A 17434-nucleotide genomic window follows, 5' to 3' on the forward strand; every position below is an offset into this window, starting at 1 on the left:
TCTACATTTACGCTGGACTCCAACCTTTAGAATCTCTCACTGGCACCAAGTACACAAACTAGCTTCCGACTGTCACTCGATTTGGGCTAGACAAGCTCTGCCCACTAGCCCAAATTAAACTACGATGTCGTTTTACTGCTCGCGAGTCACGAGCGCCAAAAACCCTCAAAACCGTCGGCCCCGCACAACCTGTGCATTGTTAGGGTTTTGATTCGGGAGAATTTTGTCAGAAATTGAAAATGTTGAGAAGAAACGTGAGATTGAGGAGAGAGTATCTGTACAGGAAGAATTTGGAGGGTAAAGAGCGTTTGCTTTACGAGAAGAAGCGTAAAATTAAACAAGCTCTAGAAGGTAATTTTGGTTCTCATGTCTCATTAGTTATGATTACATATGCTTGTTTAAACGAGTTTTTTTTTTTTTTTTTAATCTTGGTTCATGAATTCATCGTGATTGTGGCAGAGGGAAAACCAATTCCTACCGAGCTCAGAAACGAAGAGGCAGCTCTTCGCCAAGAAATCGACCTCGAAGATGAATACACGGCTGGTATTCTGCATGCCTCTCTCTGTCTGTCTGATTGATGCTTAGAAATCAATGGTGATATGGTTTTTAGCGTTTTTTTTAGCTGTTACGCTTTTCTTAGCATATTCATTTGTCAAATCTTTGTCGTAATAAAATATGTTGGAGACCATAAGTTTACTGTTTTCCGTCTTTAGCTTGGAGCCATTTCTTTTCCCTCTAGGAGACTATTTATAGAGAAATGAAACAAGTGAAGAAGACAGTACTGAACGCTAATTCAGTCATTCTGAGTGAACTAATTTTGAGAGTGTTTTGATAGATGGTTTTTATGACATTTGATGGATGTATTGAGGTTAATTAAAGAGTTTCTTGGGGTGGTAACTCTTGTGAATGAGTCTCTGTCAAGGGGTGCTCTTTGTCTGTTGAAACATACCTAAGAGCACAGAGAGGGAATTCTGAGCTCTGTGTGTGTGTGTGTGTGTGATTTTTTTTCCCCAGCACGCAGTACAGAAACTAGTGTACCAGCTAGTACTGCAGCAGTTTTATGTCTCACAAAAAATGAGGGTTTGCTTAGGTGATGACTGATATTTACTGATACTGATGCTTGTGCGATCCAAATTGTGTGTCTAGTGTTCTGTTGCGCATATCGAGTCTTGAACTGAAGGCAGATTGGATATGATAGTCACATAAGGCAGCTAGTTGATGGCAATGTAGTGTATCCTTGCCTCTAAGCTAGTGAACCATTGGTGGAAGAAATGACAGAGATGTTGGGGGATGTTAGGTGAAGTCACCATATAAATATGGTACATTGTGTAATGCTTTTTATGTTGCATTCTTTGTGTCCTTTATCTAAAGGTATGATTTGGCAATTATGCAAAAAATTGACTGGTCGTTGGTGCCTTCTTGATGCTTGTTCATAGTACCCCGATCAACTATTGATGACGAATATGCTAATGCCACGGAACGAGATCCAAAGATTTTACTAACAACATCACGTGATCCAAGTGCTCCTCTTACACAATTTGTAAAGGTTGGTCTTATCCTCTATTTTGTCGTACATCTGTAAACTGCTTTCCGGAATTTTGTACCTGAAACAACTGTTTTCCATCCAGGAACTAAAATTTGTCTTTCCTAATACACAAAGAATGAATCGCGGTGGCCAGGTTCGTTTGTAGTTAACTTTTTTTTTAATAACTTTCCCTTTTTTTCTTTTGTTTTGCTCACCCCATTAAACTTTTCTCTGTTGCTTCCGTGGGGGTAATCTGGTTAAGGATCTCTGATGATGGATTTTGGGTGTTGTTGAATGTAGAAGAACATGAGGATAATGAGATATATTTCTGTTGCATGACATTTTCTGCATTATGTCCCTAAGAGATAGTTTAAGAAGCATACTTTTGTTAGTTCTGTAATAGCAAGAATCATTGTTTAGCAGGAAAAAGTGAAGACGATGAGTAGTGAGGGTAATAATGTTTGGGATATTATTGTAGTTATATGATGGCTGCTGTGGCAGAAACTGATAATATGGAGGTTCTTCATGGGTGCAAAATATTTTAATTATCTAAGGATTCGAGTCGTAGAAAGGTACTGAGTCTATTTGATGGCTGCTGTGGCAGAAACTGATAATATGGAGGTTCTTCATGGGAGCTAAATATTTTAATTATCTAAGGATTTGAGCCATAGAAAGGTGCTGAGTCTTAGTGAAGTGGTCGTTACACTATGGGATGCAGTAAGTTATGGTGGATTTCAAGTAGCTGATGTAACCTTCCAGTAGGAATTACATGATGGAGATGGTTAGCATTTATCAAGAAGATATTAAGAAGAGTGTTTTGCTGGCTTAGTACTGCTTAAGTTAATTATGATGGGATGGTTAAGTATTGATATTACATGAATGTTCAACTGCCACGAACATCAAATATTTGGGGGCAAGTAATTCTGAAAGCCAATTGAACAAATGTGCCTTTTTTGAGTTTTCATTTGTTTTATAGTTAACCTGTCTGTTATTTGGATTATTCATCAACATACTTTTATCTTTCTAGGTGATATCTGAAATAATTGAAACCTGCCGAGCTCATGATTTCACAGATGTCATATTGGTTCATGAGCATCGTGGCGTTCCTGATGGTCTTGTTATAAGCCATCTACCTTTTGGTCCAACTGCTTACTTTGGGTTGCTCAATGTGGTAAGTGTTTGGATCTTCCTTGTGTATAATCAGATCCTTCTTTGGGGTGCTAGTTCAGAAATTGAGAATCATTACATGCTTGTGTAGGTCACAAGACATGATATCAAGGACAAAAAAGCTATTGGAACCATGCCTGAGGCCTATCCACATTTGATTCTCGACAACTTCTCAACTAAGGTGATGTGTTGAATCTGTATAGCATTTTATGTTGCCCAAGAGATCCAACTGTGCTTGTAAAAGGTATAAGAATTGAGTGGGGTGTTCTTATAATACATTTTGTCAGAGCATCGAGTTTCCGTGATGTAATAGGTTTTTGGATCATATGAATGATTTGTTTTTTCTTTTCTGTCTTCTTTTCTTGAGAAAAATGCTGAGTCTTTGATGTGCTTTCTACTTTCTGTTCATGTTGATGAAATTCTTATGGAAGTTTTCATTGACAATGTAGATTATATTGCTGGTTAGAAATGGCATGATGACCTTTTCCTTAAATTGTAGAACCTTTGATGAAAGCTATTCTAAGATACAGAATTCCATTTAAATATTGATTTCTATGTGTCTTTTTGGGGTTTTAAATGGTTTGTATGATCCTTGGAACATTTAAGAGAGGATTTTCCTGTGCTTGTGCAAAACTGGATATGTTTATAAGAATGCGATGGTTTAAGTATTACCTCTCCTTCCCTATAAAGCTGAATTTGTGCACTTGTCCTCTGTGTCCTCATGCAATTTGTGCATTCTTCTAAAAAGTTGGTTTGATCTTTTTGTTGCTTGTAGCTCGGTGAAAGAACAGCAAATATTTTAAAGCATCTACTTCCAGTACCCAAGCCTGATACGAAACGAATTATCACTTTTGCTAATCAATCAGACTACATCTCATTCAGGTGTGTTTCTCATGCACCTTTCCTGATGGACGTGGTGATTCTGTTTTGTTAATTGCTAAAGGAGTTTTTAGGTGAAAAGGTTGTTTATATTTAGCTTCTAAGTGACAGTTTTGATAGTTGTTGGTGGCATTTTTAAGCTTTGATGAGTCTTTTCATGCTGCACGTTAAGTATACATCAATCTTGTAATATTCATACTATTGCTTCCCATCTTTGTTGGATCTCATTAATTGATGGGAAAAAATATTGATGATTCAGCATTGCTCTTTCTTTTAAGGTGTTAGACAGGAGATATAGTTTTGATAAATGTGCCGCATTGCAAAATTGATAGATTGTGAGTACTTTTTTGCACCTGCGTAGGGTATATTTTTTCTATATTGAACCTTGAGTTACAAAGCTCTCTGGGATATGGTTTAAGACACAGTACAAGGCTTGCCTAATGCATTTTTCCTTGCAATATGGCATTTTATTCTGGTTTTGGGTTTAGTTTTCGTTCTTCAGTGCAAGCAAAAGCAGAGAGAGCCAGGAAGAGAGCAGAAAAGAAGTACAATGTGTATGCACCCCTTTGGAGAACATCGGATAATTTTGAGGGGGAGAGTTAGGTCTTTGCCTTATTATCAGATGTAGGAAATGTGATACATTGAATATTCATCTGTCAGGATTGGACAGGTAGATATATGAGATTGGAGAGTTTTGGAGTTAGGACTTAAAATATGACATATTCTTTCAAATTTTTATTTTTTAATTGGTGGTATAAATTTGGTTTTTCACTGGGTTAAATAATGCTTTAGTGTGGCTCTTTCTTTTTCTTTCTACGGATTTTGTACTCAATATGCAGGCATCATTTATATGAGAAACGTGGAGGTCCCAAGTCCATTGAACTGAAAGAGATTGGCCCCCGCTTTGAATTGAGACTTTACCAGGTAAAACTCCAGTTTAATAGGAACAGTAAATATGCTTATTACGGTGGCCAACAATTTATAGCTTTTTGTTTTTAGAAGGGAAGTTTGTGTGGTGGTTTTGAGTTTTTGTGATAGCTCATTGCGAGTTAATTGGACACAACTTTTGTACAGCCATCTCTCTCTCTGTCTCTCTCTTTCTCTCTCTCATGTGTTCATCATTAGTATTTGGGGTTCTTTCTCTTGCAGATCAAGTTAGGAACAATGGATCAAGATGAAGCTCAAACTGAATGGGTTTTGAGACCTTATATGAACACGTCCAAGAAGAGGAAGATGATCGGAGACTGACAGTAGTATTTAGAAAGATATTCTTGCAATGACTGTTTTCTGCAACAGTAGCATCGCTTTGGTTCCATACTTTTCCTGGTTGACCGTAACAGAAGCTGTATTTTGCTGTGGAGCATCAGTTTGGCTGGTTAGTAGGATGATTATAAAAGGTATATTTTGTCATTAATTGTTGGTTTTCCGACGCTTAGACCCAGTCACAGCACGGATTCTGTACCAATCTGACTGGAACAAGACCGAGGAGCTGTTATACCTACATTTTGGTAGTATTTGATCAATACTACAACCTGCAAAACAGTTGAGATGAAGAGTAGTAGGTGATCTGTATGCCTTTTTCTGCTTCTGTTTTTAAAATTACGAGTGATAGAACATGAATTTATTTATGAAACGGGAGGCTTGTCCCAAAGCAACAACTAATTGCGTTTTGTCCTCTAATTGTTATGTACCTTACTAGGGGGGAAATGCCTGCGCATCATGCGTCGGTGTTTGGTGCTTGGGATTAAAGAGGATTTTTCATTGGTCATATAATAATATATTCTGGAAAGAAATAATCATTAAATATGACAAAATTATTAATAGTATATTCTAATTATAGCATATGCTTTTACGTTTTACTTTATCAATGCTTTTACAATTTTACAATTATTAAACTATTTCTATAGATGTCAGTTGAAAATCGTCCAAGAGACGAAGTTGTTTCAAACAAAGGAATACCCTCTAATGGTTAGTTATAGCAACATGTTAACGTGTTAATTGCACAACGTGTTAATATGTCTTTGTGTTAATTGCACAATAAAGGTCACACTTCAATTAAATGTGTCTATAACACTATTTTAATAATTACACCAACACATAAACTTATATGAGTTGGACTTGATGTAAAAACAATTGCAAAATAATTTCATATTCCAGAAATATCCAGATGTTTCTATAAATAAAAAATTTAAATGTATCAAAAGGAGGGAATTGTGATAAATATATTTAAATACATGCTGCCCTCAATTGTATCAAAAGTTTTTAAAAAACTATACAACATTCCACGTTCTCAAAAAACTCCTATTCATGCAGTTGAAATTCAAACTTCTTTTTGACCAGAACTCATTCTTATATAGTTTAAGAATTTTTGCGTCACTATACCCATTCCACCGTTAAGGATAAGGTTTTTTAATTTTTTTTCCCCCTCCCCCTCCTCCGTGGACAACTCAAACCACATTTGGTTTTTGATTCGGCAATTTTATGTCTCTGATCCGTAAGTTGGTCGCCTAGATGCTAATATTCGTTAATAAAGCTGGGGATTTCATTTTTGGGACTGCTATCATGTAATTGGCTAAGAGAAAACGATAATAATTGCGCTGAGAAAAAAAAAAAAACTACTAATGCATCCAGAATTGAAGAATATTTGATGACATGGTACAAAAATTTGCAGTTTATTTCTGGTCTCCTTGCTGGATGAGGTATTGCATGAGTTTGGCATACAAGTAGCAGTGTATTTCAATTGGCAACTGCGCGCAAATGAACAAGAAGCTGATCCGCCGATAAAATCACAGAAGCTCAAGTAAAAGAAGGAAGCCACTGAATGGTCAATGGAGTACAAAATAAGAACTAAAAAGTGGGGGCGTAGTGATGCATTTAGCAGCGAATCCGAGAAAGGGATGACCCTTTTTGGTTCTCCTACTCCCGTTTTTGTTTCGTCCGCCCTCGAAATTTGAAGTTCTCTCCCAGAGCCCGTGCACGCATCACCGGCACTCCTTCGTCCCTTCATTTCATTTTATGCACGTCCGCTCTAGCTTCTGTGGATCTTGCCCTTGCACAACTTCCGAGAATTTAATCCGTTACTCACTACCGGCAACCTGTTACTCCCAGTTTCCTCACTCCCACCAACTCCAGTGCCTAATGCTCCTCTTTTCTCTGGCTCACTTCCCTTCTAAAACCGGTAACTTCTTCCCCCTTCTTCACCACCACCAAAAAAAATCTCAAACAAAAAAAAAAAAAAACAAGAAGAAGTCCCTGCTCTGCTTCACTGCATATGAGTCTATGACTCCTTCCACAGACAAAAACTGAACAACTCAAACAACGTTAGAACTCCGAATCGACAATCATGAGTGGTCTAAGCAAGCATGGCGCTGCCCTCACCATAATCTTCGTCCTCTCATTAGTGGCTCTCTTTGCCCAGCTCTTTTACTTTATATGGCGCCGCCGCGTCTTCCAACCTCAAACTCCACCCCAGGCAGCTACTACCACAGCCCCCACCAACTCCCACACATTCTCCGACCCGTCCACTAACTTTGCCTCCTCATTGTCTTCCTCTTCCAAAGAGCTCCTCTGCTTCCTCTGTCTCAGCAGCTCGCGAGTCGAACCCACCTCGACTCCACCGAGTCTGAACTCAACCGCCCAGGAGGAGGATGACATGGAGGTGATCGACATTTTCAAACTCCGGAACCTGTACGGACCCTCGAGGGTTCTCTTTACCATTAAAGAAGAAGACAGCGAGAACGATGTGGAGCCTGAAAAGTCTGCAGTGTGCTCGTCAGCCACCACGAAGCCTAATACTACCGCTAAGCGGGTGAGCTTAGAGGAGTGTTTTAATGCGGCCGATGATGGGTCCATCGGCGAGGAGGCGGAGGCAGTAGTGGCACTGGCAATAGGAGGTGACCGTATCAACAATGCTGGTGATCAAAGTGGGGTGATGACGCCCATTTCAACGCCTTGTGAATCACCTTTGTATTTTACTCCGTCGGCATCACCGGTTGGCGGGGGAGCTGGTCAGATGCTAGATAAGTCATACGTGTCCCGATAGGCACGCTCTTAGTTGTGTATAAGCGGCGACGTCTATCTGTTTAAGCGGGTACGTACGAGTTTAAGCGGGGAAGGGAATTTTCCGGCTTCTTCTGCCCAGGACAAGTTTTGGGCTTTGGAGGCTGGAGCCAAGCCTGAGAATTGTTCTTAGTGGCCGGGCCCAAATTTTGTAACAACCACAAGTGTTATTGGGCTTGTATAGTGGATTATAGCCCAGTGACCTACGTGCCCCGCTAGTTTGGATGGCAAAGTCCACTTCAATTAGACCTCATGTTCGTTTGCCGTAACGTACAGTTGTCAAAAAAATTTGTATTTTCATATGTTTTCTTTACTACGAGCAGAGAACATCCCCAAGTTGTTGCAAACAGATCCTTGGTAATTTTAATTTGTTGCAAGAAAATTTTGCCCAGCGTCCATTTTCTTTTATAAGACAGTCAAATTGCAGGAAGTGTCGCTGCTGTTTCGTGCTCTTTGTAATAAGGTATTTGTGTAATTGATGATCACGAAATTCCTATGTAGGAAGTCAGAAGTCACGACTGATGATAGAATAGAAAAGTTGTTTTATATACAAAATTGCTACTTACTTTGTTTATGAAAAGTATTGCTGATGATTTTGCTTAGACTTTGTGGTGCCGTTTCTCAGTCAAATTTTGTTATAGTAGTAGTAAATTCTACTGTTTCACATTGTCCCCTGTAGCTGTACGAAGATGACTGAATAAAATAAGAGAGTTGTAGAGAAGTTCACTTGCTCGATGACTAGTGACCAGACGGTGAAAGGGTAGTTGATGCAACACACAGGTTCGATTGAGAAAAAGAAAGCGGAGCAGCCACCACGTTTTCACGACTTCAGTGTCCATTTTCATAAATCAATTCATCAAAGTCGTCGTCTGCTGTTGCGTAACTCCACGACTTTGAATGAAAAGCAAAATCATCAAATATATGATTATAGTAGTATCTTTCAAGTCCTGCACATGATAATTTTGAATAAATCGTCGCAGTACCTCTCTGAAGAGGTCAATAATGCAATTTAAGAGTGTGTTGGGTTGCATAATACTTTTCCCTCTTTCAGCTTACGCAATGAGAGAGGTAGCTTCCTCTCTGTTGTGTACCTTGAAACATTACGATTTATCAGCCTCTACAGATTAAAGACATTTTAGTAACTCGTAAAAGTACAGCAAAATAGGTTATTTGAACATATTTCAACAAGGTTGTTCTATCATGCGCAAATATGTCATAGAATATTACTAGCCAAAGGATACAAGAAGCACCCGAACCTGGCCAGCCACCCGCCCAGCAGTAATAATGACACATATAAGGATAAAATAAATGGTTAATAACATTTTGCCTTTTAGGGATAGTCACATTTTACCACCTTCATTCTCACACGCGCGCATACACTATACCCCTCATAAAGGCTAGTTTTTTTTTTTTTTGTCGCAATGATAGGATTTCTATAACCTAATTTAGCTTAAATCTAAGGGGATGGGGGAGGGGGATTCAATGTAAGTACAGACTCTATCGAAAAGACCAATTAAGACCGCCACATATAGTGGCAAATTGGTGGGAAGCAAGGGTTGACCACCAAGACTTAAGTCTTTGGTGGTGACCACCAGACCAAAGGCCTAGTGGCTCCTCGTAAAGGCTAGTTGAATACAAACAAAGTGAGAACCACCAGCCTTTCCAAAGGCTGGTGGCCACCGCCAAAGCATTAAAGCTTGGTGGGGTAGGAGGCAAGGGTTCCGACCGTCCACTTGTTGTCCATCCAAAGCACCAATTGTCACATTAAAAAGTGGTTTTGCTTAAAAAAAAATCAGGTGGATACATAGTGCATCCGTTTGGTTCGATGGTGGTTCAGTCTCCTCCGGATTACCCTTGAACCTCCTTGGGTCCGCCCCCTCCCCCTAGTGTAAAATAGATTAAGTTGTACAATAGTTATTGTTTCTGGAAAAAAAAAAAGAATACAAACAAAGTGATGCAATAATATTATTATAGAGTCCTCACACATTACCATCCACAACCTTATGCACACACATATACACTTTATCCCCATAAAGACTAGTCAAAGTTAGAAATAAAAAAAAGAAGATGCAATAATATTATTGCCCTTTTATGTATGAGATTACCTATAAATTACTATTTGTTTCCTTTCATTGCTAAAAGATATATATTTTCTCTAACGTATCAACTATACAAAAATATTAAATTGAAAAAAGCTAAAAAAATATTTACATTTAGGTTATATCCTTAAAATTCTTCTTGTTGGATTAATGTTCACCTTTATATGTGATTTGTTCAAATTACTAGACTTTATATTAAACAAAAGGGATAAATAGCAAAATGCTAAAAGCAAATACAGTTATAAAAATTTTGAACAAAAAAAGTAATACTAAACTTGTTTTTTTTAAAATTTTTTTTTTGTTTATGTAAACTTCTATACTAATATTATTGTCATTTTTTTGTCAATTTAGTTAAATATTAAATTCTTAATATAATTTGTTGAAAATAGTTAATATGCCTTATTTTTAAACTTGGAGAAGGAAAATAGAGATCAAATCAAATAATTCATTTTTTGAGGAAAAAAGAATAATGGCAGTAAATTATAAATAATGTCAATAACATATGAGCCGTACTATGACAACACTCTCACTTTCTTTAATGGAGTTAAAATTTTCAAGTTTGGCTCATCTTTGAGGAGTGGTTAAATGCATATTTTTAAGGTTAAACTGTTAAAGGTGATCAAGTGTAACTACTCCCTAGGATAAATGAATAAAAAAAAAAATGTAACTCTTCTTATATAGTTTAGGGGAACAGAGTGTTACTATTAATATTTTAGTTAGTTTGAGAGTTTGGGAGAGAAAATAAAAGAAGAGAAAGTTTAAGTTAGAAAAGAAAAAAAAAAAGAAAAAAATAGAATGTAATATCTCTTCATGTTGTTTGGGAGTTTTTACAGAGAAAGATAATGAAGCAATTTTCTTTTATTTGGGAGCAAAGAGAAGTAAAAGGAAAAGATTCGAGTGTTTGGATAGCACACTATTATCTCAAATAATATTTCGCTTGTATCATAAACACATTTTCCAACCCACTTTTTTATATTCCCAATCACTTTTTTATCTCACATACATCACATTACAAAAAGTGTTACAGTAATTATTCCAAATAATATTTCAACTAATACCCTATCCAAACAACTATTTTACATTGATGTCCTTAAAGCTTGGAATTCACATAACATAAAGAAAACGTTGTATTATAGTCATTATAAGGGCAAAATTGATATATTAAAATATTTACTTTACATGCTTTCCTTTCTCGCGTTATCTGCCCAATTTTGGGCTGACGGGTTTTCCTCGCTTGAAAGGGGGTGTCGCATCCCTTCTTTTATTTCCATTTCTTCCCCATTAAAACGTTCAAATGCCAGAAGGATTTCACTTTCCTTCTAGTGCCATCTTTTCTCACCAAATCCGTCCTCCCAGACGGGCTAAAAAAGGGAGAGATGATACGTCATTAATTAAGGATTGACGGTCTGTGAATGACCATAGTACCCACCACCCGGGTTCAAATCGTCGGTCGCGCACATATTTTGTGTCACGTCACGTGTCTTTTGTTTCTCATCTTTTTTCCATAGAAAGTTAGAAAACTTTTGTCAGCAGTCTGGCTTCACCAATTCACGAACACCGTAAATCCGAAAAGCCATGACCCAAAATCCACCAGTACCTCAGCAGCACAAATCTTTTGTGGTACGCTTTAAAAGACAATAACCCAATTATTCTATTCTGCTACAATTACTACCACTACAACCACCACCACCACCATCCATGGAATTCAGAAACTAGAACCATAATTTAATTTCCATTTATTTCTTCTGTGATTTCCTCACCCAACCATAGAATCCGACCGAGTTAAAAGAAATGTGTAAGGTTTAATATTTACAATTACATAGTATTAATTTTTAGAGTTTTGGTGCAGAAAAGTTGAAAATAATCCTTAAATATCCTGGGCATCTATTTAAAATCCTATGGAATTGTTTGGTGGCGATGACAAGTGAAGAAGAAAGATGGTGGCAAGATGTTGTGCTAGACAGACCTGCACGGAGAACAAAGAGGAGAAATTAGTACAACTCCGGAGTGTGTGCAACGTGTCTTCCTATAATTGGCTAGGCTGAATAGCGACCGCATCTATATTCGACCGAGGATTTGGTGGCCCCGCCACACCACACCACCAGCCAGAGAGTGCGGCCAATTCAAAATTTGAATCTCTGGGATGAAAAGTAGTAGGGTCCCACAAATTTGTCGTCTTCAAAAAGAGTAATGCTTAACGTACCACTTTGCCCACTTCTTCTTTTTCGGTCCTCTCCTCAGTCCTCACCCATTCATGCTACTGCCATGAGAAGTTTAATGCGCGTTCGAATCAAATTTACGAGGCTCATCTAACCAATTATTACGCATATTTAATACTCATAATCGGTTTCTGATCGATGAAAGAGTTTCGTGACAACACGTAAAAAAAGTAAAAAATATTCCGATCCGAGTACTAGTAGTAATAAAAGTCAATCTAGAGTCTTTAGATAATTGATTCCGATAACTTCAACCTCATCACTTCTCTCACAAATCCAAATACAACCCAAACCAATCCATATCCATTATAGAAGATATTCAGGAAGGAAAAATAAAAACCAACAAAGAGGAAACTGAAAAATTACTAACGAAAAAAAAAATTCTCGTTATTTATTTACACCAACATGAAACAGTAGTGTGAATGCCGATGATCACACATCATATACTACTCCGAAACAACACGGGGAAAAAAACACAAAAAATATGCAGTAGAAGATGAATACGAACAACGCTGGGGAAAAAGGAATCGCAGCGGATCAAATTCTAAGTATAATAATGACAAAAAAGAATAGAGTAATACTACTACTGTGACCCTAAGAAGCGGGGGTGGCGTGGGTGGAAAAAAGAAGCACGTGTGTAGGCCATGAATCAATCAAGCATCGGGCGAAGAAGGCTACCAATCAAGACCGCAGCGTTTGGACTCGAATGTCCCGGACGCTGTGCCATTGGAGTTCAAAGGAATCTCCAAATCGCACTTGATCTTGGGCTTAAACTTCGGAGACTTCACCCAACCGAACTTCAATCTTATCCGCATATACAGCTCCACGTCGATATTATACGAGCCGGAATTCTTATCGTCCTTGTAGTTGGAAGCCTCGTCGCTTCCCAGCGTCACCAATTGCTGCCCCTGGAACACGGCGTGCAAGGAGCTAGTGTTCTTGTGAGGCTGGTAGAAGGAATCCAGTTCCACGTTCTTAAGCCTCTGGCCTTGGTAGAATGCACTGGCCTCGATCCTATCGTAGTAAATCCCGATCCTCTTGTTGGGGTTTCGGACGGTCATGTTGAGGGCCAGGTTGTAGTAGAGGGTGTTGTTGGTGCTGGACAGGTCGAACTGAGTCAACTCGGCGTCGTTTGCGTAGAACTTGACCTTGTTGGGGCGGAAGATCAGCCACAGGACCAGGATGATTATGCCCAGGACGACGACGATGGTGCAGAGGATTTGGAAGATGCAACTGAGGATGCAGTTGCAGAGGCAGCCGCAGCAACAGCTGAAGGGGTTGCAACTGCCGCCGCCGCCGCGTCCGGGGCGGTGGTAGTGCTTTGGTGGTGGAATGGATGGGCCATAATAGGCTCCGTTCAAGTGTGGCTCAGGCATGCTCTTGCTGATTCAGACTATTCAGAGAGACAGAGGGAGAGAGAGAGAGAGAGAAGGAAACACAATTATTATATTGGAAAGATGTCAAAAGTGATAAAAAGGTGTGGGGGGGGGGGGGGGGGGGTTTACGGATGAAGATAAAAGATCGTAGGGTAGAAGGATATATATATATGTATATGTATATGCAAATTTGTGTGAGCAGCAGCAGTGGGAATGGCGGAATTGGTAAGCGACAGGCCGCGGGATTACTGAGGCAGACGAAATTTGGACGCGGCTACAACAAACAGATGGTCGTGGGATGTAGGTTCCGGGATATTTAGGGTTGAGTTCACGCGGTTGCTTTTGGGATTGAGGGACTGCCTGCGGCAAACAAGTGTAATGTTTTTGTATTCGATGAGGAGAAGGGACACATAGAAGAGAAGAGTAAGAAATAAGAAATGGTGATGATGCTTGGCAATTTCCTTTTAGGATAACATAGAAACCTCTCCTCATATTTCTCTTTATATCACCTTCCACTCTTAAAATTTTAAAAATATCACCTACCTCCCTTATTTTTGTTATTTATGTTTTAAAACCCCTAAAATACCCTTTTACTTGTTACATAGAAATATTTCTAAACCACTTTATTTACTTCAAGAAAATCATCACTTTAAAAGCAATCTATATTAGTACTATCACATCATAATGCTATAGCCCATAAAAATATAAATTTGAAAAATAAAAAATATATTTACAAAGAAATACACTTACACCAATTTAACTGTATATGCTAAAAACTAATTTCTTATAAACTTTATATTTTTTTTTTCAATTTCTTTTCAACTCATGTCCAAACCTTTATATTGTACTGGTAATTATAAAAATCAACTCAATATAAGTAAATAAATCATATCTCACTCTATCGCGATCACAAAAAGTAAAAACTCAATAAAACTTAATTTATTATAATTTACAAATAAGATAGTGCATGGTCATCCAAAAAATGAGTAAGAGAGAATATTGGAGAAAAAGGAAAAAGAAAAAATGACTTTCGTTCTTTTAACTTTTGAGCTTCATTTTATTTGGTATGTGAGTTATGCATCGAATGAGATATAATAGTTTTTTATAATTATTAAGGGGAAGTAAATGATATTTTTATAACCTCAGGGATACCAAGTGATATTAGAAGAAAGTTCAAGGGAGGGTTTTGATATTATCCCTTTCCTTTTAGATATATTTAAGTCGTTGACTTGGTTATCCCTTTCCTTTCCTTTCCTTTCCTTTCCTTTTAGATACTACATGGTACAGGTTCAACAGATCCCATCCCAGGCTCAACTACCCCCGCCGAGTGCGTGTTTGGATGGAAGACTATTTGAAATAATTATTTTTAAAAAAGTTGTAATGTTTTCTATAATGTGATATTTATAAAATAAAAATAAATAATTATAAAGATAAAAAAATAATTAAAAAATATCTTTACTATGGAAATAACAAATAATTTTTTTTGCAAATAAAAAATTATTCAAACACACTGGGCTCCTGCAATTCAAAGTCCCTATTGGATCAGGATGCTTTGAATAGACAGACAACTAATACCAGAGGAGCAGTAAAATTTGAAGGAGCATAATAATTAATAAAACGGTTGGTTGAGCCTTTTTTTTTTGTTTTCGGTTACAAAATGCGAAGAGAGTGGGAATATTGGAGCGTAGTAATGGTCTCAACTCATGAGTCATTCATGCCCCACCCTAAGGCATGAAACCAAAAAAATGCCACAACCCTTTTTGCTCGTGGAGAATACCCTTTTTGCCAACGCCCTCATCGCGTCTAATTGTGTACATACATGTCGTCTGGTCTTTGCCGAAGAACGAAGTATTTTTAACAAAAAAAGAAAAGAAAAGAAGAACGACTATTTCATCATCATTATCTCATGCGAGCGACTCTTTTCTATCATTCTTTTTAATGTATGTGTGCGAACAGCAATGCAAAAATTGCAAAGGAGACTGTTGGTAAGTTGTACGTTAATTTTTTTTTTTGACCATTCATGGATTACTAGTATATCTTTTCCCTCATCCTTAAATAATGCAAATTCCACAAATAGTATGGATTGACATTATTATTAATCTTATTCAGAGTTCAAAACCGGGGAATAAATAAACCTATATGGCCCCGTTTGGCAAGCGAATTTTTTGGGTGTTTGTCTAAAATTTTACTGTAACTCATTGTAGAAGTTTTTTAAAAAATTTTTTGAAGTTTGTAAATTTTTGAATATTTTAAAGTGGATAGTTTAAAAACTTTGAAAAGTTTTTTAAGGTTACTGTAGGTTAAGTTTTTAAAAAACTTGTAGCAGATAAACTTGGCAAAAAACTCAAGTGACAAACAGGGCTAATATTATAGGGCAGCGGAAACAAACAAACCAAGGATTGTCTTTGCTCCTTACAAACTTAATAATGGAGTAGTGCCTAAGATTAGAAACCAAGGAGTGATGGGACTTGAAGGCGACAATAGACATAGGTTAGGAGAGGCAAAAACTACCTACAGATGCAAACCTCTCTATAGTATAATCAACTTTCCTCGGTGCTGCTTTATTAGTTAACCAACTCAGCGATTTCCCCACCTCACCTGTGTGCGCAAATACTTTCCCCTTTTTCTTTTCGCTTTTAATATGCTCCTCCATGAAGAAACTAACCCAATTTAAGTGCAAAAAAAAAAAAAAAAAAAAGATTTATGTTGGTAAATGTTCTCACAGTACCTAATTAGCTGAAACCAGTAAACTACCTTGCTTCTTAGCTTCAAACAGAGATGTCAGATATTTGAAACTGATAAGGAAGGATGGGCCAAATTATTCATGAGACTTATCCATCTTTCTTTCTATACCCAGTTCACTTCATTGCTGATGACCTTTTTCCAATCAAATAATTAAATGCAAAACCATTAAGACAAAATTTATTGGTAACAAGCTATGAATTCAATTTTGTACCTTTCAAAACAACAACTTGCAAAAACAAAACAATTTTTTCACTTATTAAAATTTGTGCCCCCAAATTCAATCCTAAAAATCAAAATTTCAATCCATTGCATATATATTTTGTCAACAACTGTTCTCTGCCGTCACTCCTATGACAGCAAAAGATCTTGAACCCTGAAATAGCGACCTTCAAGAACAGAATCATGCATATTATCAGTTCCAACATGACCCCAAATATCTTCATAAGTGGATCCAGAAACGAAATTTCGATGTATTTTAGTTGATTGAATAAGTTTCTCTTTTTTGAAAAAAAAAAAAGTGTTTTGAGGGTTTGAAATGGGCGGCCGGCCAGTGTTGTTTCTCCAAGTGTGTGTGCCCAATCCCAAGTTCGTTCCCATCAACGCGAATTTGAAAAACCAAATAAATGGATCGACATTCTGGCCGTGTCTAAGAGTTTCTCAGGCCCAGCCCAGTAACTTGCTCCCTTTTGAGTTTGTGCAATAGCCTGGAGAGACCAATTCCTTTTCTGTTCAGTGTGCTTGGCGGAGCGAAGACGAATCAAATGCTACTTGCCAGAAGCGGAAATATTTCCAGATCTATAATCTGGATAAAATATTCAATTCCTCTCGGATTTTTCTGATCTCCAATCGTCTTAGTCTCCCAGGTCCAAGCCCATAATGAAGTTGCACATGTGATAAAAATCCAGAGCCTGGCCAGGGATACCACACCAAGGGGCCGCAGCTGACTTAACATCTGCGCAATTGGAATCGCAACTACCATGTTGAAGTTAAAGTGTGTCAGTCCAGGTAACTAAAAAAGTGATATCAAAACAATGCATGGATCTCATTGATTTTTTTTTTTTTTTAAATTTATGATACGTCTGATTTTTTTTTTTTTTTTTTCGACACAGGGGTGTCCGGGTCAATTTTTACGGGGTCCGACTAATCCCCTGCGACTCGAACCCGACGCTTTAATCCGGCCCAAACACGTTAAGTGCGCGGAGAAATCCAGCGTAGCGGAGACTCGCCATGCTACGTCTGATTGATCCTGCCATTCTTCACGAATCTGCAACCTCATACTAGCACGGTCTCATCGTTGTTCTGTAAATGGGTTTGCGTGATACAAACGCGAAAGGAATTAGAATCATCAATTTCTTTTATACACGAACA

The 17434-nt window shown here is 37.8% G+C and overlaps 3 protein-coding genes across 3 annotated transcripts; 2 read left to right on the forward strand and 1 right to left on the reverse strand.

The window, feature by feature from the left end:
- Positions 1–5251, forward strand: LOC113695042 (uncharacterized). Its single transcript, XM_072054655.1, has 9 exons — positions 1–351; positions 460–543; positions 1437–1546; positions 1629–1679; positions 2553–2696; positions 2784–2873; positions 3468–3574; positions 4411–4495; positions 4721–5251. Exons 1-9 carry the CDS (start codon positions 240–242, stop codon positions 4817–4819), a joined length of 882 nt encoding a protein of 293 aa, XP_071910756.1. The 5' UTR covers positions 1–239; the 3' UTR covers positions 4820–5251.
- Positions 5252–6190: 939 nt separating this feature from the next.
- Positions 6191–8231, forward strand: LOC113692607 (uncharacterized). The gene has a single exon (XM_027211038.2). It carries the CDS (start codon positions 6915–6917, stop codon positions 7611–7613), a length of 699 nt encoding a protein of 232 aa, XP_027066839.2. The 5' UTR covers positions 6191–6914; the 3' UTR covers positions 7614–8231.
- A 4076-nt stretch (positions 8232–12307) lies between these two features.
- On the reverse strand, positions 12308–13772 carry LOC113694114 (NDR1/HIN1-like protein 3). Its single transcript, XM_027212964.2, has one exon. The coding sequence runs from the start codon at positions 13319–13321 to the stop codon at positions 12620–12622; it is 702 nt and encodes a 233-aa protein (XP_027068765.2). The 5' UTR covers positions 13322–13772; the 3' UTR covers positions 12308–12619.
- Between the last annotated feature and the right edge of the window lie 3662 nt (positions 13773–17434).

Source organism: Coffea arabica, chromosome 6e, assembly GCF_036785885.1.
Source record: "Coffea arabica cultivar ET-39 chromosome 6e, Coffea Arabica ET-39 HiFi, whole genome shotgun sequence".
NCBI lineage: Eukaryota > Viridiplantae > Streptophyta > Magnoliopsida > Gentianales > Rubiaceae > Coffea > Coffea arabica.